Below are 27,660 nucleotides of genomic sequence, written 5' to 3' on the forward strand. Positions count from 1 at the left end.
TAAAATTATTTATTATGTTATAAATTCATAACTATCATAAAACTGTTGGTCATGTTTGGTGAATAGTTTAAAGTTAAAAACTATAGTTGATCGTGTAAATAGATTTGGACTAGTTGATTATATTAACTTATTCGACTAACAAATTTGGTAAACAAATAGTTGTTTAAAGATGTTTGAGTATGCAAAATGACCGATAGGACATATTATCATTTCACCTTAAATTATATTTATATTAGTTAATCTGCAGAAAATTATCAAATCAAACATTTTTACCCTAATAAAAGCTCACCAACCGACGCTCTAATTGTGTTTTGTGCGGTTTCTTAATAAAATTGTGGGATTACATCTAGGGTAAATAGCTTGCCAAAAGCTTTAGAATATGGATACGACCTAATCAACAATTGTCAATAGGCCATCCAATACATCCACTGACCGGCTCCTAATATAGCCATTAGTTCATATATATAGATATAGGCCGTAGGTACACATATACTAGATGTGTTCAAAAGATGACCCTTGAGGCCTTGAATGATTAAGTTTGCAATTGAACTACTAAGAGTATGTCCATTGGATGACCAAAACTTTGGTCATACTTTGGTCATGAAGAGAGAGAATCATAAAATAGTATTAAAATAATAGAAATAAATAAAAAATGGGGTATTTGACTGATGACCCAGGCTTCCCCATGACCAAAACATGATTTTTGGGCAAAGCATGGGAGAAGGCCACGTGGAATTGCATGTCCCAAATTACTTTGCAAAAGACAAAAAAACGGTAACTTCCATGAAGAAAAGTCACTGCATCTTTTTTTACTCATTTAATCCAATGGTTAGCATGCATCAATTGTAGATACATCTAACGGTCCAAAATCATTGTTATTAATAACGTTATAATTCTTATAACGGTAATAATTTTTAAAATATGAAGTTTAATAATAAAAAAAAATTGTTCCAGCGACTATATTTTTTTCCCTATAAAATAAGTCTAATATTGAAGTATTTTCATACAATTATTCATCTCCCTAAATTACACACTTTCAAATAGAAACATCTTCTTATCTACTAAACTCAAAAATACGATATTGGATATGGATAAATCCAATAGAAAAAAAAAATCCCTCCAAATAAAAAAAAAATCCTTCTCAACAACTAAATAATCCGAATAATCAACCTTCATTTTCTAATAGTCAAATTGATCTCAATGCTCAACTACAACCAAGCTCTCAATTTTTCCCACAATTTCCAAATTATGGAATGTATAATATGAATTTTGCACGTTCAGTGTCCAACACAGAAGCCCCTTTACGACCACCACAAAATCCATATACCTCTCATTCTCATAATGCTTTATTCATCTGAAGGAAATGTATACATGAAACAACATTTCCTATGTCACAACACTTTTCAATGGGTGAAGGCGAAGGTGCATTTTCAAATTTTAATTGGGCTTATAGATTTACCGCTACTTCAGATGATGAAAATGACGACGAGGTTGAAGAAATTGAGGAAAATAATGAAGGTGACGATACAGGAGGTGGAAGAAATTTTTGGTCACACCCCGAAGATGAGGTTCTTGTAAGATCTTGGCTTGAGGTTAGTAAAAACAAAAAAACTAACACTAACCAAAAAGGGGCTGAATTTTGGGGAAAAATTGAGCAAATATTTAATAATGTTAGACTATATAGAGAGAGGTGTTTTGAACAAGGTACTGATGGCATTACGAAGGGTGATTTATTAAGAGTGAGGGGTTTGGAGCAGCTTAGATGTCGTTGGAGAAGGTTGAATGTCAATTGCTCAAAATTTGCTGGTGCTTACGCACACGCTGAGGAAAAAAGAGGGAGTGGGCAATCAGACGATGATGTTATTAAGGTAGCCCGTAAAATTTACAGAGACGACAAATCAAAAAAGAATACCAGTACAGTACAAGCATGCTTTGGATATTTTAAAAAACGAAGAAGCATGGGCCAAAAATGAAAATTTTGTTGAGACGTGTAAGCAGAAGACTTCAACCCAATCAAATGTCTCTAAGAGATCACGGATCAATGAAGCTGGTAACTATTCATCTTCAACAAACCTAGAAACACCAACCAGCGGTGACATGGATTGTTCCGGCTTCCCCTATAGTGCTGACTCCAACAAAAGTAAAGGTAAGAGCAAAGTGATGAATGCTCCTTCTGAGTCATTTCAACAATGGTTGGATACTCTTCAACACATGAATCTAGCTAGACAAACTGAAAATGAGGTTGAAATGGAAAAGATTAAGTACCGTAGAGAAAAAGAAGCTGGACTAGCTCAACTAGAAAAGGATAGGGAAGCACGAAAGCAGCGAAAAATCAATCTCGAATTGTTCAAGATACTTGAAGAAAAACCATACTTATCAGAGGAAGATCAAGAAAGAAGGAACAATTTAGTGAAAGTATTATTTCCTTGAAGTTAATAATTTAGTTTTCACTTAATGTCGTAGGGTTAGTTAATGAGTGTTTAAGCTGTAGTTTTAACTTTTTAATGAATGGTTATTGTAATGTATGATCTTTTCATTATTAATTAATGTGTTGTCATTTTATCATTCATGAATAACTACGTTTGAAAGTACTAGATGGCAAAAATCTATGGACACTATACACTTGTGACAAATGTGTTGGAAATAAAGAAAGGAAATTCAAAGGGTCAGATATGGGCGCCCGATTAGGCGCTCGATCGGGCTCCCGACCGGGAGCCCGAACGAGCGAGACCCGCCCGATCGGGCGCCTGATCGGGCGAGCCCCGACCGACCAGGCGCGAGAAGACGTCTGGAAAAAGGGATCGGAGTGTCCGCCCGATCGGGCGAGCTCCGCCCGATCGGGCGCGTGTTTGTCTGTTGGACTCCAACGGTTCCCTTGGATTCCTTTTCTTGTTTGATTTCTTGTAACCCCCCATTTAAGAGGTTGATTATGGTGTTTTAATCACCATAATATTTTTGATTTCTTTTCTTTGTTCACAGAAGATTCCTCCATGATCTTTCATCTTCTTCTATCATTCATCTCTATAAATTGGAGGATGTTTTTCTGATTTTTACATACACAAGAAATACATATCAAACACAAGCTTGCTTAAACACATACTCTATATTGGGCATAAGTTACTTGGCTCCAACCTTCCACCCAAAAGTGCCTTTGTGTGGAAGTGGTGTGTTAACCTTTTGGAACGTGCCGGCGAATACAATAGTGCACCCCGGTTGCGTCGGAATTTTGTTTTCAAGTCAGTGATTTGCATCACGACACACCGTACTCTTTCATTATCTCAAGATCATCTTTTCGATCTTCTTATTTTAGAAATATAGCCTTGAAAATACTTCTTATATTACAAAAATTTGAAAACGAAATTACATATTTTCATTGGCTACTAATTGGTATTGGTTGAAAGATTGGATGATGTCAAGGAAAAAACAATTTTTTGGGAAATGCTGTTCACGTTTTTCTGGGAGCAGTCCCGGAAATGGACCCCGATCGAAGGTCAATCGTTATCGGTTTGAGCTGAAATTTTGGGAGCTTGTTTGGGACATATGAAGCTTCATTTTTAACGGTTGGATCGTTGATAGCTGCTCACGTTTGGGAGTTGTGGCTTCAATGTTAAGCTGCATTCTTGGAGAGGAAATTTGGGCGTACTACGGAGAATGCTCATCTTTGTTAATTGAATTAATTCAAGGGAGGTCATCTCTAAACTAATTTTATTTTGATTATTCTAAGCACGTGATTTTAATTCTAATAATCTTCTTGGAAAATATATGAGTTGTGATTTTTGGCATTATAATATTAGATGATTATTTTGTCCATAATGTAGTATTTGTTACATGATTATTAGTTTATAGGCTAAAGTATAATCCATGTTATATATGTTTGATGTTACATGGCATGATTATTTCTATGTCTTTGTTCTATGCTTATGGTTTGAACTTAGCACTTAGATATACGTTAGTTGGTTTTATTTACCAATTTGTTGATTTTTGAACATATGTGTTGTTTTGTTCATTGAGAAAGTAAATATTAGGTTATTTCTGTAGATTAATTTTCTTTTAGCAAAATGTTGTGTTCCTAATATTTACATGCCTATTTTAATAAATAGTTCATGGTTGTTTAAGACTTGTTAAATTGTAAGTTTTACCATAAATTTTGTGATTATGCGGAGTGTGATGCAATGTCAAAGTCTATTACTTTTGGTACATATGTGTTGATATACATATATATATTCATGTTTCTTGTGGTTTGTTCATGCTCATGATAACGCTCTTTTTGCATACTTCTTCTCAAAAACTTGTATTAATTCTTTCAATTTATTAAGTATGAGAAGTTTTTGAATGAGAATTATGTAATTATTTTGTGAAGTTAAGAGCCATATGTGTATCATTTTCATGGAGAACATGCTTAGTGGTTGTTGTATTTGTGACTCTTAGTGGTGTCATAGTTCTTGTTGAGAATGGATGACTACTTTAATTAATTTTTAATACTCTTGAAATACTTTTGGTGACTATTTTTGATATGTAGTGTGTCAACCTTATGATGAATTTTTGGAAGTATGATAATGTTTGAATTATTATTTAATTCAATGGTTAGGTTATTTTACTTCTTTGTTTATCCACCTTAAGAGAGAGTTTTTAAGAGTGATTAATACTTATTACGTGTTTTGTTCATATTTGTTCTTACTTGGTTCAATTTGGTTGGGTATTGACATTTCTTTAAGGAATATTTATCGATTTCTTTGTGTGTGGGAAGTGATTCTTAAGAATTTTATTTCTTTTGATGCTATGTCTAGTAAATCTCCACATGATGTCAATATGATTCAAGTAAAGAACATGGACCCAAATGTGTCTTAAATAGCTCAAATCACTTAGTGGATGCAAAATCATTACAAGTGGTGGTCATTGGGTTGTTCGTCATTGATCGCTAAGGTAAATTATTAGAGGCACTATGGAGGTATGTTAACATATTCCTTTTCTCCATTATCAACTATGTTTTGATTTTAGACTTAACTTTGGCGTGTGGGGGTTATGATTCTATGAGTGTAGAATTTTGTAGTAGGAATTTAGTCCTTATATACCCCATATGAAAGGAATAGAGTTTACCATTTCTAATTTCAATACTTAAGTTGAAGACTTATATCGTCCAATGTGGGGGAAAAATATATGAGAATAAATGTTGGTCTCAAAGTCTTGGTTTATTTGATATTTTGGATTTGCTTTTTAAGCAAATGATACTATGCTCCATGACTTTGTTTGTGAATGTTGGATTGTCTCCATACACCACAATGTTGGATTATCTCCATGTACTATAATATTTGGCAATCTCCATTCATCACAATTAAATTATCTCCTTTACTTTAATAATTTGTTTTTAGCAATTCTATGCATTATGTCATGTTTGAGTGATTGGCTATGGATATGAAATTCTCATGTCTCTTGATTGCTATATTCCCATATATGCATTTATTTTGTTTATTGAGTAAACAAGTTAACTATAAGAGGAATAAGAGACATCATTATTTATTTGATGCAAAGCATGAAAGTGACTAGTTATGCTAAAGACTATTATTTATTTGTCTTGATTTGGTTTCTCTATGCAATGTGTGAAGAGTGTTTCCTTAACTTAATGAATTGATGACGTGAGTGATTGGTTATTTCTCACTGTCATATGATGTGATTTCTCACTGTCATATGATGTGATTTCTCACTGTCATAAATGAATCGACTCTTCAATAAAAGCAATATAGTAATGACACTGATGATATATAACACTGATCACATAAGCCAATTGCAATTTTTCAGAGTGATGAGATGTAACCCTGATGAAGTGTGTATGCATTTTCTCAGAAAAAGTGTCAACCATTATTGTTCAATTAATTGCTGATCAATTATTATTCTATATATTGGTGTACATATCAACTTCACTACACCAAAGCCTACAAGCCATTTCTTACCTCTTACAGCAAATAATTTTTCTCTTTAAACATGTCCAATGAAAGTACTAACTCTTCTAACTCATCTTCTAATTCTTCCAATTCATCTACCAATCACAACCTCCAAAATTCTTCGGATGATGAATCTGACCATCGTTATGAGAGACGTAGACAAGTGAATCGTTTGGTTGATAGAATGATGGATGAATTCATAATGTCCAACCCAATTGAATTCTTCCAAATGATTCATCAAGTTCCGAGGGCGCCAAGGACCTTGGTCGAAAGGGATCGTGAAGATGGACATAACCGTTTATGGAATGACTACTTTTCTGACCAACCGGTCTACCCTCCAAATTTGTTCCGTCACATATTTCGCATGAGAAATCATGTCTTTCTTCGTATAATGCAAACTTTAGAAGAACGCCATCAGTTCTTTCAACAAAGACCAGATGCTACTGGTAGATTAGGTGCAACAACTTTGCAGAAATGTACTGCCGCTATTAGATTGCTAGCATACTGTGGTGCAGATGATTCTGTTGATGACTACCTACGTATTAGTGCTTCTTTGGCGAGAGACTGTTTACAACATTTTGTTGAAGGAGTTGTCTCTTACTTTAACGATGAATACTTAAGAAGACCCAACGAAGAGGATTTGGTCAGATTGCTACGAGATGGGGAGCGCTGAGGTTTTCCAGGGATGATGGGATCCATTGATTGCATGCACTGGCGATGGAAGAATTATCCTCTTAGATTGAAGGGCATGTTTTCTGGAAGAGATAATAAGCCCACTTTGATTTTGGAAGTAGTGGCCTCACAAGACCTTTGGATTTGACATGCTTTCTTCGGGACCCCAGGAAGGTGTAATGATATAAATGTTCTAGACAGATCTCCATTATTTAATGATGTTTTTGAAGGTCGAGCACCTCCTGTTCAGTATGTTGTTAATGGCCACCAATACAATATGGGGTATCATCTCACCGATGGTATTTACCCTTTGTGGGCAACATTCATTCCCACAATATAATATCTCTCCCCCAAAATGAAAAAGAGGGTCTTTTTGCCAAAAAGCAAGAGAGTAGGCGAAAGGACGTGGAACCTGATTTTGGAGTACTACAAGCTCGTTTTGCAATAGTTCGTTATCCTGCTCTAGCTCGGGATGTTAGTATGTTGGGAAAAATTATGATAGCTTGCATATCATGCATAACATGATCGTTGAAGATGAGCGAGATACGTATTCAACATATTATGATCCAAATGAATATGATCAAGCTGCTCCTTCGTCCTCACGTAGGAGAAACATGGAGGAACCTTTTCAATTCAGCAACAGTCGCGACCGACCAGCAAGTTTAAGGACTTACTGTCTAATAGAGCTCGTGTTCGTGATGAACTTATGCATACGGCCCTCAAGTCAGATTTAGTAGAGCATTTATGAGTAAGTATGGGGGTTATAGGCAGTAATGGATGTATTATCGTTAGTTTAAGATTTTTTTCTTTGATTAAGTATTCTTAGTTTTTATTATAAATAATATTTTGGTTAGACAATGTATTATCGTATATTTTTTTAATATAATAATGTATTTTGTTGTCTTTTATATGTATGTATATTTTTTTAATTTTCATGCTTAGAAAATGTGTTCTTGTATTATTACAATTACGTATTATAATTATTATGTATTAAGGTTCTAATTTAAGTTTTTCTTAATTGCTTATTAATAATTATATCACAAAGTATAATTCTTTTTAAATTAAGAGTACAAATTAAGGTACTTAGGGCCTGTTCTCTTACGTTGAAATTCAGTTCAGTTCAGTTCAGTTCAGCTCGGTTCAGTTCAGTCCAGTTCAATTCAGTTCAGTTCAGTTCAGTCAATGAGAATAGGCCCTTATACTATTTATATTAATAATAATTTTCATCATAGTGAGATTGAAGAGAGAGAATGTATGGTGGGGTATGGTAAAAGTAGGAGAGAGAAAGTTCATGACCAAACTTTCTTGGGCAACCATTGGGGTATAAAATTGTGAATGCTCATAAAATTTGGTCATTGATGAAGTGGAATAGAAAATACTAATAAACAATTTTATGACCAAATTTTTTGGGTCATCCAATGGCCTTGCTCTAACCGCACCACATGGCACCAAATTGTATTTGGCTGCGCGGTTTAGGTTTCATGTGATGCGTTTTGGTTTAGATGCCAAATCGGCCCGTGAACACCCCTACCGTGTACCGCATGCCTAGTCGCACTCTTGCTTTACCAAGTCACCATCAAGTCATCAACGGAGTATCAGATACTATCTACAGTTCTACACTTAGCGCCACCATCTCTCAACCATCATCACCACCATAATATTCTCTCTCTTTCTCTTTCTCTCTCCTCCATTCCTTCTTCTTCTTCCTCAACGATGGATAAAGTATGGCGACCTGCCCTCAAATCCATCTTTCTCTCTCCTCCTAAACCCTCTCCTTCCACCATCATCACCACCTTCTCCTCCTCCTCTCGTCGCACTCTCACCACCCTCTCTTCATTGTCCCTCTTTCTCTCTCCTGCTTCGAATTTCTCACCCTCCAAAACCCTAATTCCCTCAAAACCCTCTTCCTCTTTGCTCCTATTTTCGTGGGATTTTCGCTGTTTTTCCTCTGTTTCACCTTTAGATACGAATAAGTTTGAGTGGAATGGCCCAATTTCGTGTTCTGAGGTTGTTGATGCTGTTTCTTTTGATGATACTGATGAAAATGGTGATGTTGATACTCGCCCTGCTATTCCTGTTCGCGCCTTTTTCTTCTCTACCAGGTTATTTTTCCTCTAATTCAATGTTGGATTTCTTCTTATCTTGTATAATTTGATTTCGTTTCAATGTCAATTGTTCGGGGTATATTGATATATTTCAATTTGCTTTTGATTTTGTAAATTGGTGATATCAGTTGTTAGAATTGCTGCCAGAATGAGTAGAGTGGTTTGTAGATTGTTCTTTCTTTGATTATTCTTTTGATTAATTGTAATTCTCTGAATATGAAACTTAATATTTGATAATTCAATTGGAAATGTGGACATGGCGAGGAAATTGGTTGTAAGAGTTGTTGCCAGTATGAGTAGAGTGGTTTAGATTGTTCTTTCTTAGACTGATCATTCGAATCTTTGTAATTCTTTGACTCTGAAACTCGTACAGTGTTACATGATTGTTAAGTGCATTTCCTTACGTTATTGATGATTCAATTGGTAATGTGGACAAGGCGAGGAAATTGGTTGTAAGAATTGTTGCCAGTATGAGTAGAGTAGGGGCGATTATTTATTTCCTGGAATTTTTACCTCCTCTATAACCAAATGATAGATGATATTCTATTTGGGACCATCTTAATAAAAGACTAATTTGAGTTTGAGATTCTTATTTAGGATGGCTATGGTGTCCCAAGATTAATGTTCAAAAGAATAATATATTGGCATAGTGGAGGTATAAATTTCACATTGTAAATGATACAGTCTATTGAGTAGCTGTGGAAATTACATGAGAATTATCTTTAAAAAACGACTTCCAATCAAATGTGGTTTATTAGCTAGGGACAAAGTCTTTCTGTTTTATTTTATTTTTAATTTTTCTGTTATTGTAGCAACAAAAGCAAAGAAGGTTAGTGAAATATAAGTAAGAGAGTGTTTAGATTAGAAAAAAAAGTAGAAGTGTTAACCTGAAAAAAGAAATGGATATAAACAGAAAGTGCAACAAAAAAAGGTTAGGGAGTTGTTGGTCTAAGTTTTTCTTTTTGATCCTCACAATGTGTCTAAATTGGCACTGGATATTGGCATACTGCTGTTATTAATATTGCTATATTTGGTATTTTCTTGGAATTTGTTGAGGTTTGATATAATCTGATATCAATTTAAACTTGTTTACAACTGTTTGGGCTCATATATAATTTATTTCGTTCATTCTTTTATCTTACTGCCTCATTGTTTATTGGAGTTTTTAAAATAATGCTAGTTGCTTGATCTTTAGTTGAAATTTGGTGCTTTTTTTATTCCTTGCAGTGTGGACTTGAAGAGCTTGGTGGAACTGAACAAGCATAATTTCATCCCGCCTTCGTCGAGGATGACTAACTATGTTGTTTTGAAGTTTGGAAACCTTAAGCCTGAACCAAATGTGAGTTTAATTTTGTTCAAGTGCATTTTGTTTGTTTCATTGTTTCAGTGAGACTAATGTCTGTTTGGGTTCCTACACTCAATTTCTGCTTGCATATTTAAAATGGCAGAAGTTTGGGCCCCTCTAGTGAATTGAGTTCCTCTTTTATAGTGCTTATGGTTTTTAGGAATTATTCATCACCAATCATTTTGGTATGTGATTTATATTTGTATTCTTGATTCTGTGCTTGAATATGGATCTTGCGGGATATTTTGTATGTTTAGAAAATCAACTGGAAGGAGTGAGGGTGTGTTTGGTTAGTAGAGTGGCTTGGGTTTGGAGTCAAGTATGAAGCCTGGTGGTATGAAGTTGGGTTTTAATCTATGATACCATTTGTTTGTTATTGTTCTAGAATAAACATTAAACCCTTGATTTATTACCTAGATGTATGTAATGGTTCAATGCCACCACCCCTAATAGTTTCTAAACCCCATAAAGACCTTATGTTATGGGTTTGGGGAATTGGTTTAAAGCTATTTTATAAAAACACATGGTATGGGTTTTACCCACTTAAATCCCATACCTCAGGCAGTCAGGCTAGATATCAGAGAACTAAACACCGAAGGACTTGAGCACACGACACTATCCACATGTTATTTGTATGTGTGAATGACATGGTTCCACCTTTGCTTGAGATTATAATGCTGCATTGCTGATGTTACCTGCTGGGTTGATATGATGCTATAAACTTATTTCTGCAGTGGGGTTGAGAGTAACATTTCAGTGAAGTATTTTCTGTTTCTGGGCATTCTAAACTTTTGGACATGTAATTTTTTTCCCATTCACACCCTGTGCTTCTTTATACTCAGGTATGTTTCTGATGAGCATATATTGGCTCAAGAAATTGTTTTGGCAATGGAAATTAATTTCTTGTGGGTGAGTGTAATATAAAGTAGGAGAGAGAGTTAAAATTCGTACTTGTTTTGGTGTAAGAGGGGTATGATGGTAGAGATCATATGCCAAAATGGAATAAAGTAAAAGTGAGTTGAAAAAAAAAAGAAAAACAACCATAAATGGAAAGTGAGTAGAACAAAAAATAAAATGGAGGTAGTGTTTGTTTAGGGTGATAATAATCTAGCTTAACAGATGGAAGCGGTCCCAGATCTTGTCTCTGGGTGTTTTAGACTAATCCAACAACAATTTCGCAATAACATATTCGCCCATATATATATGGTCAAAGTATTTGAGTAGTGTAGAAATCAACTTGTTGCATCTTTAAGGAATTTATCCAAGTAATTAAGGTACTTGAAAGTCTTGTGCATCCTATGCCATGACAACTTGAGCTATTTAGGAATTTGTGATAGCTATTTACCACTCTAGAGATATGTTATAATGTTCTAGCTCAATTCATTTGAAATGTCATGTCTACTTGCCTAACCTAGTAAACTTTTACGGAACTTAATTCCTTGTTATAATGATCTGATTCTTCGTATAGGATTAAGGGGCCTAAGAAATAATTGATGGACCATAGTGGGTCTTGAATGCGTGCTTCTTATATAACCTGCCATAAAGCTCTTTTTTTTTTGCAAAGTTTCCCTTGGAGACCCCTTTAGGATTTTTCTATATTAAATACTATTCGTATTAAATTAAGTGCCGGCATTTATTGAGCTATTTCAATTGAGTCATTATCATCATTTCAAAAACAGTGAATTATTTACTTTTGTTATTAAAACTCTTGAAGCAGGTAAAATGGTAGAAGTAATTATGTCATAAACAAGCACCTTTCTTGGTCTTTTAGAAGTACACACTCACAGAGAGGAGCCATTAATTTTCTTAATTTTTCTTTCTGTACGGGTAACTGTGCCATCCGTGCTCAACTGGTGAATAATTACCTGTGGCTAGTGATATGAATGTCTTTATTTTGATTTGTTAACCAACTGTTCATACTTCATATTCTAGTTATGATGTTGTGAGGTAAAACAAATTAATCATATTCTCTGTATTCTAGGGTGTGGGTGCTACCTTAAGTGGAAGTGATTGTGGCTACATGGTGGTTTTCCAGTATGGCTCAATTGTCTTGTTCAATGTTCGTGATCACGAAGTTGACGGCTACTTGAAAATTGTGGAAAGACATGCCTCTGGCTTGCTTCCTGAAATGAGAAAGGATGGTTAATATTGCTAACTTAATTTTGATCTTTTGAGTATTTGGCCTGTATCTTGTTATAGTTTTGCACTTTTATTTTTATCCACTGTTGATAGCACAGTTTTTGCCCTAGTATGCATATGTTCAGAACCCTTTGATGCATTACTTTGACCTCCATTTTTTAATATGTATATGTGTGTGTGTGTTAAACTTCTTGATGATTAGTTAAACCTTCTAGTTTTCTGAAGGTAAATACCATAGGGCTGTTTTAGAGGGATATTTTGTTCTCTAAACAATCAACGATCCCAACTCCTAAGTAATATTGGTTTAAATTTTTTTAAAGCATGTATCTGAACTTATCATTGACCCTTAATTGAACTTATTTAAAAATTATATGACTTGGGTAGCCCCTATTGGCCATTAATCTATAGTAATATATAAAGTGAAAGGGGGTTTTGGGTGATAAATTTCACTTTCCCAAAATACCCCTTTCATCTTTTATAATTTTCAAAAGAAAACTACCATAATTTAAAAAATATAACTACCATTTAAAAAAAAAAAAAAAAAAACAAAAAAACTACCACCCTTTAATTTTTTATTTTTTTTTTATTTTTTTTGAGGGAAATCATATTTTCCATGAACATTATAATGTACTCATATCTTATCTTTTAACCTCTATGATTTTATCAATTTATAAACCCACTAATATATATATATATATATATATATATATATATATATATATTTTATTATTAGAATAAGGTAGATAATATTTTAGGAAAAAAAAAAAAGAATCAAGCCATGTATATTAATTTCTTATATTGCACACGCAATTTGTGTGTGTCTCACAGCTTGTGTGACTAATTTGAACTTATATTTCCTAACATAAGAGAAATTATGGCAAGTCTCTCTCTCTCTCCTTTAATCATATATCATTGTTTTAGTGGTAATTGGGACAAAACCTTAGAGCTTTTTTATTAGAGAGATAAATCCTATCGTAGCCTCTATCTAGGTTACGGTGGTGTGGGGAGTAATATTGGCTTGCTGACTCCTTTTCCTTTTACTATCTAGAATATGAAGTAAGAGAGAAGCCAACTCTAAGTACATGGATGCAAGCTGGTCTTGATCGCATAATGCTGCAGTACTTGAATATTGATGGTATTCGTACCATAGGTAGTGTGCTTGGTCAAAGTATTGCGCTTGATTACTATGTTCGTCAGGTTTGTGTCATCCTTGATTATCATATTTAATTCTGAAAGTATTTGATTCATCTGGCCTGTTCTTAAATCCTTATACTCCTGCTAGGTTGATGGAATGGTTGCAGAGTTCACTGACATAAACCGTGCAATGGAAAAAACTGGGACTTTTACTATGGAAAGAAAGAAGCTCTTTCAGTTAGTTGGGAAAGCAAATTCTAATCTGGCAGATGTGATTCTTAAACTTGGTCTTTTTGAAAGGTGATATTCATGTGTTAAGCCACAACCAATGTTTTCATATTCCGTGTGTGATTATTTTCTTTCTGACTTGACTGTTGATTCATTTGATGGAATGTATGCTGATAGAATGAGCTGCCAAATGGAACATTTGGTAGTTATGACTTGTGAGTGTGGTGAATTGTAGCTGGTAGCTTGTGTGATTTCTCTGGAATTGTGCAACAAATCAATACTATTTTCTGATCACTTGTATATGCATATAGATGATGCTTTGAATTGAATTTTTTAGCTTCATAATGTTGAGAGCAATTAGAATATTATAATGGTAAGTATGTGGACGCGGTCTTGATATAGTAATAGAGGGCTTCAAGAATGTTTGTAGGAGAATCTACATAGTATTGGCGTATTGCATGTCTCTTTTCAACTCATAATTGAACGTGATTTATGCTGGTCCAATGGCTGCTGGTTTGGTTTTGATTTCTAGGATGCATTTTAAATGTATTTTTTGTTAGATGAAAGTCATATTTAATTATTATGTGGTACGAAGTATATTAAATGGAACAGAAGTTGTAGAATAAGTCTGGACCAGAAGTTATAGAGGGACTTCTGATGTTAATTGAAAAATGTCTATAAAATTAGTTTTGTTTATAAATTTGCAAATGAAATGATGAAAGCATTTGGATAACTTAAAAACAGATAGCAGTTATTATTGGCTCTGGGCTGAAGTGAGGCTTCTTTGATGGGAGTAATTCCTTGCACACCGCTTAAGCTTGAGCTTGACCTCTATTTTTCTAGTTTTTCTGAATTCTACTTGTGGAATTTGTATAATATCTGAATGGCTGATTGTGCTGCTATTCCCTTAAATGACAGTCAAGTGTGTATGCCAAATCCTTGTTGAATTTTATTGTTTCAATTTCTATTAAGTAAATAAACAGAACTGTTTAAGCTCCTTCAGTGGAAGGAAGGAGCACAAGTGGCTATTGTTCTATTTGTGAACAATAGGTTTCAAACTATTTGACTTTTTTTTAATTTTTTTTAATGGTTTTTTTTTATCTAATCCTGAACACTATGTTTCCAAACTATTTGTCTCTATTGAAGCACTGCCCTCTCCCACTCCCCTTTCTTCCCGTCCATCTACCTACCTAGAATTGTATTTGTAGATAAGAAGAGAGTAAACCTCCATAAGGAGAGACTTAGATCTGGAGAGAGTATGAAAATGGTAATAGCAGGGGTTTCCATCTTGATTATTGATGCCAAACTGTTGTACACCGAACAATTACAGTACAGAATCTGGATTTATTCTGAATTGAGTTGCATATAAACGATGAAAAGAAGAGAGGAGCAGATTATATGATAGGCATATAGCTCATCAGGATGTTGCTTTTTTTATTCAAGTCTCTCCCTTCACCCTTATACCTATAAGTGTCTAGATTTTGCACTCACTGGTTCATATGTTCTGTCTTCTGAGAAATTAAGCTCTTACAAATATTTTTTAGATGCAATTGACCATCCCGGTTGCTTGTTCATGTCTTCATGATTGTCATTCCTAATGGTTGGTAGATGTATCTGTACAAAGTGGTTTTAGAACTGAAACTCCAACCTTCTGTGTATTTGAAGCATGGTATCTGCTATAAGTACCAAATACTCTATTGGGATGTTTTTAACTATTGAGACAGCTGTCTTGTGCAAAACATTGAGATTCAAAGTCACTTGAAACTTACATGCTATCCAAGCTGTTCCTCAAAACAATACATGTTCAGTTTTGTAATGTGGTTTTCTGTTAATGGTTTAGCAATTGATGGCCTTTTGCATGAATGGAAATACTTTTAGATTTTAGCCTCTGTTTATATGTAGTGTTTATTGATACAATTTGGGACTGAATAGCAACCTGCTGAAAGAGAATTTGTTCCTCATATATTCAGCTCTGTATTTCTGTCTTTTGTTTACTTCTTTGTTCCTGTGTTTTAAAGTAAGATTGTCTTCTTGCCTTGCAGATCGGATATTGCTTGGAAAGATGCCAAATATGCCCAAATTTGGGAATATCTCCGAGATGAATTCGAGTTGACACAGAGATTTGCCAGTCTTGACTTCAAATTGAAGTTTGTGGAGGTATGATATTTCCCTTCTGTATCTCCAAATCCATATGTTGATTGTCTTGGTGGCAATTTATGACTACTGTTGCTACTCCGTGTTATTTACTAATTACGTCATATTTGTTTTTTTTTTTTAACAGCATAATATTAGATTCCTACAAGAAATTTTGCAGAACAGGAAGTCAGATTTCCTTGAATGGCTCATCATCATATTGATTGGTGCTGAAATTCTCATATCTGTATATGACATTGCTCATAAGTCACTTTAGCCCTTGCTCGACATCCATACACTAGGGTGGTGGCACAGGCTTTCTTTTATAGACGGTTAGTGCCATAAAATTTTTGCTCTCAACTGTACATCTGCTGCTAGGTTGTTAATCAGACAACGATTTTCCTATAGCTGTTTGTAAATTGATAAGAGATGTTTTACTTCTGTAAATCCTACAATTCAGTGAATTCACTGTCATAGTCTGCTAGGTCATAAAAATTTTGGCTTATTTTCCATCTTCCACTGCTAGGTTGGGATAATCATAAAGGAAATTTGATTTTCGAGGTTATATTCAATACAGTATATTCTTTATATCTAGTATAATTTCTACATGGTGTGTTCCATAGCTGTGAAGTATTCCGTAATTATTTGTTTTTACATTTATTTAGTTTGACAGTTTGATCCACTTACAAGTTCAACTCAAAGGTTCTATGGTAAAATTAATTGGTCATAGTTGGAGTAATTACCCTAATGTTTAGCCTAGTCTTTTCTTCTTTCTTTCTTGAACGTGGGACAACTCTCATGTGAATAACTGATGGATTTTAACAGAGGTTTCACCTTACTACGTATTTTAACAGAGGTTAACTGTTTAGGAACTTTCTTACTACGTATTTTCCACTCAATTCTAAAGGGCTTAGCTTAAAAACTAAATTAAATCAACACGAAAGAGCTTTCGGTACAAAATACAAAAGGATTTTCTCCTTACAATCACCACATTAAGAAAAAAAACATTAAAATATGGCATGTTAGCCCTCTGAAGAAAATGACACTCTTTGGAAGGATTTAAAATCATACTTCCTCTGTTCTTTTTTACTTGACCTGTTTCTTTTATCACGCTTGCCAATGCAAAACTTTCACGATCAATAACTTAAATTCTTCATAATTAAAAATTATAAAAGTTATATATTATGATAGTACTTATTGAGACGAATTCAAAAAGATCATACATGAAAATATTTTTTATTACATATTATTCACAAAAGACGGTCAAAGAAGGGGTGGTGAATAGTGTAAAAGTCAAAGCGGGTCAAGTAATAAAGAACGGAGGAAATATAACATAATTTGGTTTTTATAACAATATAGACAAGCAACTCATAATTCAGTCTGTAAAATCTAGGTGGAAAACCATTAACATGAATAAGCAACGTCCACACTCTACGGACTAGGTAGCCATATACGGATATACCTTTTGCAAATCCATACTAGAATTGTTTATCCTAGTTTAGCCATTAATTAGCTTTTGCACAATTTGATATTATTATAAAGTACGTTAATTATGTCCAAAATATCGAAAGGATATCATATTTCTTAAAATAATGGTGTGATATATAGCTTTTAGGGAAGGCTCTATCTAGGATCTACCACAGGCTCCCTCGTGTGAAAGCGTGTGTTGGTAGAGTATAAAAATCAATTTTTTACTTTAAACATCAGTTAAATTTTTGATTTGGTTGATTATTTGTCCTGGTATTAAGAGCTAATGTCATTTACAAGTTTAAATCTCATCCATCCCTTTTTTGTTAAAGTGAAATATTTAGCGTTGGATACGAAGAAGTGTGATTATGTACAAATACAATTCTATGCTTCAATTATCTACTAAATTAAACCTTTTGGTTGAACTAGTTCTTTGACATGTACCATGGCGTATTCCTAGGAGTGGATGAACCCGTATTACTACCCTTCAATCATCTTTTAGACGCACTCAATTGAGTGATTGTAGAATGTAAAGTTAGTATCTTCTGCTTAATTAGCTGTTAGTCGTTAAAAATTATATAGCAGACTGTAACATAATCATCTTAGATTCTATCCTCTCTTAAATTACACCCTAATTATATTAAATATTGCCTTGATTACCTTATGCTATGGATCTTGATTTTATTCTATGACTAAGCTTTTCTATAGAGAGACACAAATACTTTCTAAAAAATACAATCACATATTCTCCTTGGCTTTGGGATACTTTTATCACACCACGACAATAATATTGTTCTAAATTCCATACCAATTAGCTAGTCTTATTTCATACACCAAAACAATAACTTGATAAACTAATAAGAGTAATGCTATATGTAACCTTTAGGACTAAGAGTAAAATTTAATTCTTCTCTAATTTATATGTGGCCGCTCTAATTTAATACGAAGTATTAATTTAGAAATGCATGACAAATATCACATTTTTTTTTTTTTTTTTTGAACGGGAAGTATAATAACATTAAATAAAAGCCATACAACATCTATAATAATAAGGATCTGTAAACCACAGCTTTAGAGAAAATATCATAACTTTTACAATCAAAATCATAACTAATAATTTGCATATTTGGCATAGCTCATACTCCACCGCTTCAAGCTTGACGCGAGCAATGATTTTCGATGTCTTTGCATCTTTCCAAGTTGAGACCTCCGCAATCTGCGCTGATGTTTTGATCGACTGGTTGATGACAAATCCCAGACCCATCGGAATCCAAATCACCTTCCCAATTATTATAAGAACCCTAAAAATAAAATTCTCATTCATAGATGAGAATCAAAATCTCAGAAAATTGGAAAAAACCCAGAAAATTGGGACAGACTCTCACAGATGGAGAGAACAAAACAAAACAAATAAAACCAAAACGTAAAACAAAACAAAAAAAAATCGAATTAAAGAAAAAGGGTCGGAAATAGTCTAATTTCCGAATAAATTAGACTATTTCCGGCCTAAACGGCTAAGAAAATTAAAACCCTAGAAGAGAGAGGAGAGAGAAGAGAGAAAAAGGGGCGACACACTAGGATATTTGCACAAAAATCACATGTAAATAAGTGTAATTAATGTTATATTTCCGTTTGTTTGTTTTTTTTTTTCTATTTTTTGCTCTTTATATATAACTCTAAGAATTATGTACGGAATATATCATTTAAATACTACCTCCGTTTCATTTTTTTTTTTTTGCAATTTTAAAATATTTTATGTCTTACAAATAATATGTAAAAGTTGTTAAAAATATAAAACGGAGATAGGATATAAAAAAATTATGGCGCCACCACAAATGCGCACACAAAGAAAATGAATTTGTTTTTGTGTAATGGAAGATGAGGATAGAGATCTAGCTTTAGACTTGGACCTATTTAGGTCTTCTCTAGTTAATCCTAATCCACACTTTATGGGTCAACTGTTGTTGGACAGCTCAAACAAATTTGTCAAATATTTTCATTTGATAGAGAATCTCTATGATTTCATCAAGTAGCAATTGTTTCCTATTTTAAAATTTGCTTAACCTAATTAATATTAGCCTGCACAATTTGTTTAAGATAATAATTAATCTTCACAATCTTCCTTGTATAGTTGTATACTTTGTCTCTTTTATGGAGGCATGTAGCACATCCTCTTTCATTTTATTAATCAATCTTAGGTTTCAAATATCGACAATTCTAGGAGTCAACTATACCATTTCATATCCATATAGTTTACTCAGATCTAATTACATAGTATATTTTATGGATGATTAGTTAATTTAGTTGGAGTATTATAGGAAACTAATATTCGTGACTCGTAAATTATGATCAAATTCCGGCCCGTACATATCATTACGATTGTAGTTATTTATCAATATCATTGCACTTGTAACATCTCATCTTTAAAAATAATCCGTGCACAAAAAATTGCTATTGCTTGCAACACAATATATTAAGGGGCCGTTTGGTTGGGGGTATTCATCAAAAGGAAAGGGAATCAACCACCCTGATTCCCTTTGTTGCTGTTTGTTAGCCCTTTTTTTTCATTCCCTTTCCCCCATCCATTCCCCCAAGTCCTTCTAAGCCCATTCCCCACCCCCCTAGGTATTTTCATTCCCATTCCCTACCACCACCACACCACCACATCACCACCTTCATACCTACCCAACCACCGGAAAACCCAACCACCATCCCACCTGACGCTCGCCGCCCCTCCCCGACCCTCGCCGCCCCTCGCCGACTCTCCCCTGCACCGGAATCGAATCTGTTCGCTGCCCCTTTTCGCACCGGAATCGCACGTCGCTACCCCTTTTCGCACCTCCCTCAACCCTTTTCGCACCTCCCCCAACCCTCGTCGGAGGTTGTCGCATCTCAAACGGCGAGGGAGAATAGTTTCTAGGGTTTATTCGGGGCTGATGGTGGTTTTTCGGGGTTGAGGGAGGGTTTGCGAGGGGCGGGGAGAGCTGTGCGAGGGGCGGGGATGACCGGCGAAGGGAGGCGAAGGGGGAGGGAGGTGCGACGAGTGGTTTGGTGGCTGGAAACGCTGGAGAATGAAGGTTTGAGGTGGATGTGTGGTGGTGGTGTGGTGGTGGGACTGGTGGCCCTCATTCCCTTTGTTTTTAAGACCAAACAACATAGAAAATTTTAGGTATTTTCATTCCATTCCTTGTCTTTCCCTTTGTTCATTCCATTCCGATTACCCCTTGTGAACCAAACGGCCCCTAATTAGTATTAGACCAGTAATTAATAACTAAATAACTTGGGCCAGCTTAATTATTCCATCAAATTCAACTTAAAATAAGGAAGATGAAGGCCAATAATCATCATACTTGCTTAAATATTCAAATGGTTTGCGACTAAAAGCATATAATTGTACGGATCCATGTTAATTAACTGATAACACAAATAATTTTAAGGTATATGATAGTAATTTATGCAACTAAGTACATATAGTGGCCACATGGCACTCATTCATATGTTTGGTCTAATATTCCAAAATACCGTGTTGAAATTTCTAACAATATTATTATTATTACTAGGTAAATTAAATATACTCTTATAATATAAAAATAAAAAAGGATTTTTAAAGTTAAATAATTTAAAGTAGTGGAATTATTTTATTTTATTATTATGATTTTCTTTATATAAAGTAGTGGGTGATTATGCTAGTTAACATTATCATTCAAACGTTTAAAAAAAGAAAACATAGTATTCCAAATTAAATTCTTAGGTTTGAACATGGAACACTCTTATCCTCAAAATGAGAAAGCTGAAGACGAAGCATCTCTTCAAGATGTACAAATATGCGTCAACGACAACAAAGGAGGATGGGTCACCTTTCCTTTCATAATAGGTCCTTTCTCTTTATTTTCTCTTCTCTTCTTTAACGCAAATTATTACATGCACGACCTAGACACTGTACGTACCTTGATAAAATGGTAATTGTTGGTATGACATATCTGTTTCGCACAAATAAAGTCAATATATATGTATTCTCAAAGTCTCACATAGTCACATACTCCTAGGATTACTATTTTTGGTATTTTTAAAACGTGTAAACTTTGTTTCTTTATATGTAAATATCTCACTATACGTTACATATGATATTGATTGTATAAATTTCAGTTTATCTGAATCTTCCATCATTTGATGGACACTCATCTCCATCTTAATCATGCTGAAAGTATAGTGAGTCTAATAGTTTGTCGTACAATGACTTATGCAACTAATAATCGAAACTCTAATTAGCTAGTTTGAAGAGCAATAACCTCATATTTTTTTTTTAAAAAAAGCACATGTATGTAAGTTAGCTACAAATTAAAGAAGCATAAAATAAAAATAAAACCTATTATAGTGGTATCTAATACCATATATCCAAATTCCATCTTTATTTCTAAACTCTAACATATATATATGTATTAATCTACGTGTCATGTTATTCTGTTTATTTAGAAGCATTTCCTCGATCTTTAATTTATATTGTGTATAAGTGGGGTGTCCATATATCTTATAACTTTCATGACCTATGAATAATTTTATAACCTCGTAATTTCCTCCCATTTTACTTTGCGTATGATGAGCATAATGGAATGTGAAAGGGTGTAAATTTACACATGGATGTTGGTATATATTATATTTGAAAATTATGAGATTAAGATATGTATTTTGCTCAATTAGCAATTATATCACTCACTATATAATACAATGCAATATAAAGTAAAACTCTTTCAATATACAGAAATTTATATTATTTTGGTGATGATGTTCTATATATATTCAATAAAGGAACAAGAACTGTAATGGTGCTTTAACTAAAATTTATAAGCAATATCTAAATATAATCGGCAATGATGACTATTTAACCAAGCCAAAAAAAAAAAAAGTTAGAAATACAAAATTACTAAATAAATTCAATACATGAATGTGGTGAGGTCTAAAACTTTCAAGAACCCTAGTGGGACATGTTCTCATAATCTCATGTAATATACTACATCCGGTTCTTATTACTTGCAACAAATAAATATTTTAGGTCTCATAAATAATAATCATTTGTTGCGAGTAATATAAACCAGAGGTAGTATATGAAAAATCTTCTATTCGTTCTTGGTTTTATGTTTGGTGTTGCTCTTTAACTAGCTAATCTCATAAGGTGGGGTAACATAGTAATTATATGATAATTATTTATATGCTTCCACTTTTCATTCTTTTCATCAACAAATTAGGGTTGTTGCTTTTCTTCCATTTTATTATTGGTAGAGTACATACACTCAACTAAAGGAGAAAAAATGTGCACCAATTGAAATTATTGATTGAAAAGATATATTGTTCAAAACACGTTGTTATTTAAATTAATGAATCAAACATACATCTATACTTATCAATATTAATAATACTCTTTATGTTCTGTACATTAAAGCCGGAGGTGATATATACTAACAGTAGAATCGATCTAGATACCATAAACATACATATTGATTGTATGTTAGTATGTTACAATTTGCTTCTAAACATTACTATTGATACACTTCTGTAAGTTGTTTTTGTACATTGTTGCCATTTCAATAGGCTTGAGGATCTGCACTACTTACAACATGTTGTAGCTAATTGTACAATCAAATATAATTTCTTTCCTGTCTGCTGACAAGGAACAAGCACATGGAAAAACAAATCACCTTAGATGTACAATAGACTTTATGCAACGAGTTGTACATAAAAAATTTGATAGGCTTCATTTCCACCTTTATTGCTCTCTTTAATCTTTTTGCAATCTTTTTACTTTATTTTTATGTGTTCTATTGTAACCGTTACCTAAAAAAAAAGGAAAAAGGAAACTCTCTCTTCCATGGGTCCGATCCATTTATACTACTATACTTGATTCAACTCATTTATCTAAACAATTTTATCTTTTTGATTTCACATCCAAGCCACAAGGGATGCAGCTAGAGGCCTGACACCCGCGGCCCAACTCCCAGTCCTTTTGTTTTCTGAAAAAGGCCCCAGAATTATATCACAGTAATAATTGTAAAACTTGTAGGCAATTAGAGGTGTCAATTCTGGTGTTGGGATTTAGTCTAATTTTAAATTTGAGTTATGCTAAATTATTATGTCCCTGTGAATCGGAATCTGAACCAGATAATTTTCCAAGATCAGATTGGTTAGGCCATGTTCTGACACTTCTGATTTACAATTGGTAACGTTTACGTATGCTATATAGCATGTATGTCGTAGCTTTGTTAGGCGCTAACATACATGTATATTGTACACTAGTATGTACATTTTTCTCAAAGCTAATAAACAAATTACGTGCATTTATGTTGCAGGAAGTATGATGGGATTAACACTAGCAGCAACATCTTGGTATGCAAACATAGTAGTTTATGCAATGAAGAAGTACAATATCAAGGACATTGCTGCTGCTCAATTCCACAATGTTGTTGGTGGTGGTGTCAATTTCTTCCCTATATTAGCTGCTATTCTCGCCGATTCTCTCTTTGGTTCCTACTCCGTCGTTCTTGTCTCATCTTTCATTTCATTACTGGTAAATTAAGCTAAATAACGTTGATCCTCACTCTAAATTTTGTTTATGATTTTAACATAAATTAAACTAGTTATTGACCTGGACGATGTATTGTCTTTGAATTCAATACAAGATTGTAATAAAGTTAGTTTAATTGATATTATAATAATTAAATTGGTACAATGTTATGTTATGTAGGGTGCAATAATGTTCACCCTTTCATCTGCAATACCATCTTTAAGGCCTCCACCATGCACAAACATAACCTCATGCAACCCTCCATCAAGCCTCCAATACGCCTTCCTCTACGCCACCTTAGCGATTTCGATGATTGGATTCGGGGGTACTCGTTTCGTGATAGGAGCATTGGGAGCAGACCAATTCAAAAAACCCGAACAACAACGAGTTTTCTTTAATTGGTTCATCTTCGCCATTGAGGCTAGCTCCGTTATAGGCTTCACCGCCGTAATTTACCTTCAAGACAAGGGTAAATGGACCTTAAGTTTTGGCATAAGTGGTGCTGTTAATGCAATTGCCATTGCCCTTTTCTTGTTTGGATCGCGGTTTTATAGGCTGGTTTTGCCTCAGGGGAGTCCTTTTATTAGCATTGCTCGTGTTCTTGTTACCTCATTTCGAAAGAGTGTTAGAGTGACCGGAGAAAAAGATGAAGATGATTACTTCAATGGCTCCTCAAAATCAAAGATGAATATTGGATCTCCTACTTCTAGCCTAAGGTAATTGAGTTGCTTCTTAATTTTAACATTTCATTTAGATTCTAGAGTTATATATGATGAGTGAAAGAAGTTAAACCTATGTAAAACTAACATCAATATCTCTCAAAGTTATTCATGTTCGGATTATAACCATCTCTCAAAAAAAGTCAAAACTGGAAAAACTTTAAGAGACAGAAAATACTATATTGTCTTTAAATTACTGCAAAAGATGAAATTATAATATCCTTCTTAGTGCAAAGCTTGTTTATGCATATAATGTTAATGTTGATTTGTAGCTTCTTCAATCGAGCTGCCTTGATAAAAGGAGGAGATCATCAACCACATTCGAAACCCTTCACAAAATCGTGGAATTTGTGTACCGTTGAAGAAGTAGAGGACCTAAAGAAATTGATCAAAGCACTACCAATTTGGTCAGGAGGGATATTACTCAACACAGTATCCGGAGTTGCTGCAAGCCTAGTTATTCTTCAAGCATTGTCCATGGACCGAAGACTAGGCCACCATTTCAAACTACCGGCTGCAAGCATTCTAGTCTTCCCTCTACTATGTGGATCCATCGCGCTATGCCTTCTTGATCGAGTACTATACCCCTTATGGAAAAACATTGTTGGTCGACCATTAGACCCTCTTAAGCGCGTTGGAGTTGGCTACTTTCTCACTTTCCTTAGCATGATCTCGTTTGCTCTCATTGAGAAAAAACGACTTAATCTAATGGCTTCCAATAACCATGTTATTTCAGTGTTATGGTTAATTTTGCCTTTGGGTTTGTTGGGTGTATCGAGTTCTTTTTACTTCCCGGCAGAGTTGGCATTCTTCTATCAAGAACTACCAAAATCGCTAAGGAGTACAGCCGCTTCCTGTGCTTCGTTGCATATGGCTGTCGGATACTATCTAAGTACCGCCTTTATAAGCTTGGTTCAACGAACTACTTCATGGTTACCGGATAATATTAATCACGGAAGAATGGATAAAGTGTATTGGACATTAGCTATTGTTGGAACCATCAACTTTGGTTATTATCTTGCATGTGCTAAATTATACAAGTACACTAATAATGATGAATCTACTGATGAATAGGAAATGCATGGAACCAAAAATGTAGGGTACATAGTTTTCTTCTAAATGTGTGATATGCATGTATGTTGGTCTATGCATGCTAGCTTAATTTGGATGTCAAAATACTTGTGTGTAAGTTTCTTTCTTTCTTATTTTTTTTTTTTTTTTTTTTAAGGAAGTGTGTGTGTTTCATTTTAATTAAGCAAATATTTAAATTTCCTTTATTTCTTGGCTCATGGTTGATTGTAATTGTAATTGATTTCATTATTGATGTAATTTTGGTGATGGTTGATCTCCCTATAGGCAAGCGTACTAAATAATTTTTTGAGGGGAGTTGGTGGGGGTGTGTAAGAACTATGTCACAAATCGTGGTGCAACGTTTCAAATAATATATAAGAACCCATTATTATACAAGAACTAATGTTAAAACTTTATTAGTTTTTCTCCTAAACTTTAGCCTCCATTGTCAATTTTGAAGGGGCTTCCATCGGATTTCACCGGTGGAAAGCCCCAAATTTTATTTTCTTTCAAGTTTTTTAATTTGTTCTAGGTTACAATAATGTCTCCCTCGAAAGAAAGGGTTTATCTCCTTCGAAAAACAAGGTTTTTTCGATCTCCTTCGAAAGACAAGATTTTTCGGACTCCTTCGAAAGACAAGGTTTTATTTGTGTTTAATTTGGTCTCTGGTTGTGCGGGGCTACTATTGATTATAGCTCGGATTCGGGTTACGGAATCAACACAAGAATTTTCTTTCTCACAAAATTGCGAAGCGGCGACGGATCCACTCAAAAAGTTGTATGAGACAACGAACCGAGAATGTGCCAAATTGTTATATTTATGTATTTGGATTCTTAGTCCTTCCCCGATTAATTCTTGTTTGATTTTGCTAAATTCGTTTTCATTATCGTTAATTGTCAATTGTAGATGCCGTATGGCTATTATTAATGAAATTTAATGTCCTTTAGGACTTCTTTCAAAAAAAAAAAAAAACTTTATTAGTTTTGATCTAATCATAAAAAATGGTCCTATAGTAACGACATTTCTATAATTTTGAGGAGTTCATATTTAGAACATAGAAAAAAATTTAGAACCTAACAAAAATTTAGAACATAGGAAAAATTTAGAACATAAGCAGAAAAAATTTATAACATAGAAAAAAAAGTAGAAGATAGCAAAAATTTAGAACATAAATAGACATCTAGGGTTATGTTCCCTACTAATACATACAATATACTCTCAATTATATCCCATCAATAGAGAGAAAACCTAGAGTTAAATAAAGACATTTCTTAAATAGTGTGAACCAGATCTATTTAAGAAATATCGTTACTATAGGTTCATTATTGACATTTCTATAATTTTGAGGAGTTTATATTTAGAACATAGATAAAAATTTAGAACATAACAAAAATTTAGAACATAGGAAAAATTTAGAACATAAGCCAAAGGAATTTAGAACATAGAAAAAAAATGTAGAAGATAGCAAAAATTTAGAACATAAGCATAGGAGATGTCGAGCCGAGTAAAAGTAAGATATTGCAATGCATCGGCCAGACTACGATACTTAGTGGGATCCTCATATGGGGAGTCATCAGAGGCACTAAGCTTCGGTTTAGTGTCAACAGGCGTATGGCATGGGCTACAGTTAGACATCCCGACCCTATCAATGATCTCTATAGCATATTGTTTCTGGGATAAAAACATACCAGTAGCACTGTGAGTGACTGCAATCCCTAGAAAGAAACTCAGAGACCTAGATCCTTCATAGAAATTTCATTGCCCAAAAGAGTCATAAAATGCTTTGAGATGATCAAAAGATGATGTCTGAATAATATATATCAACAAATAACAGAATATAAGCCATCTCTGAACCCTGTATGTAGATGAACAAAGAAGTATCAGATTTACTGTTAGAAAATCCAATTGTGGTGACAAAATCTGCAAAACGCCGATACCAGGCCCGTGGAATATGTTTGAGACCATAAAGAGATTTTTTGAGTAAGCAAACATGATCAGGATGACTCTTGTCACAAAACCCCATGGGTTGGTGCATATAGACTGTTTCACTGAGATATCCATGCAAGAAATCATTATTGATATTTAATTGATGAATATGCCATGATTTTGAAAGAGCAATGCTTAGGACAATGCGAATGGTTGCCGGTTTTAC

The 27,660-nt window shown here is 34.0% G+C and overlaps 4 protein-coding genes across 4 annotated transcripts; all 4 read left to right on the forward strand.

The window, feature by feature from the left end:
* The first annotated feature begins 1,406 nt into the window (after window positions 1–1,406).
* On the forward strand, window positions 1,407–2,430 carry LOC110683845 (glutathione S-transferase T2-like). The gene is made up of 2 exons (XM_021860255.1): window positions 1,407–1,868; window positions 1,999–2,430. Exons 1-2 carry the CDS (start codon window positions 1,407–1,409, stop codon window positions 2,428–2,430), a joined length of 894 nt encoding a protein of 297 aa, XP_021715947.1.
* Window positions 2,431–5,979: 3,549 nt separating this feature from the next.
* Window positions 5,980–6,612, forward strand: LOC110683846. Its single transcript, XM_021860256.1, has one exon. It carries the CDS (start codon window positions 5,980–5,982, stop codon window positions 6,610–6,612), a length of 633 nt encoding a protein of 210 aa, XP_021715948.1.
* A 1,447-nt stretch (window positions 6,613–8,059) lies between these two features.
* LOC110683699 (sporulation protein RMD1-like) lies at window positions 8,060–16,289 on the forward strand. Its single transcript, XM_021860092.1, has 7 exons — window positions 8,060–8,713; window positions 9,944–10,055; window positions 12,043–12,202; window positions 13,249–13,397; window positions 13,483–13,634; window positions 15,605–15,719; window positions 15,844–16,289. Exons 1-7 carry the CDS (start codon window positions 8,325–8,327, stop codon window positions 15,970–15,972), a joined length of 1,206 nt encoding a protein of 401 aa, XP_021715784.1. The 5' UTR covers window positions 8,060–8,324; the 3' UTR covers window positions 15,973–16,289.
* A 4,577-nt stretch (window positions 16,290–20,866) lies between these two features.
* Window positions 20,867–26,032, forward strand: LOC110683700 (protein NRT1/ PTR FAMILY 2.4-like). The gene is made up of 4 exons (XM_021860093.1): window positions 20,867–21,036; window positions 23,504–23,721; window positions 23,899–24,434; window positions 24,710–26,032. Exons 1-4 carry the CDS (start codon window positions 20,922–20,924, stop codon window positions 25,509–25,511), a joined length of 1,671 nt encoding a protein of 556 aa, XP_021715785.1. The 5' UTR covers window positions 20,867–20,921; the 3' UTR covers window positions 25,512–26,032.
* The last annotated feature ends 1,628 nt before the right edge of the window (window positions 26,033–27,660 follow it).

This window comes from Chenopodium quinoa, unplaced genomic scaffold (assembly GCF_001683475.1).
Source record: "Chenopodium quinoa cultivar QQ74 unplaced genomic scaffold, ASM168347v1, whole genome shotgun sequence".
Lineage (NCBI taxonomy): Eukaryota > Viridiplantae > Streptophyta > Magnoliopsida > Caryophyllales > Amaranthaceae > Chenopodium > Chenopodium quinoa.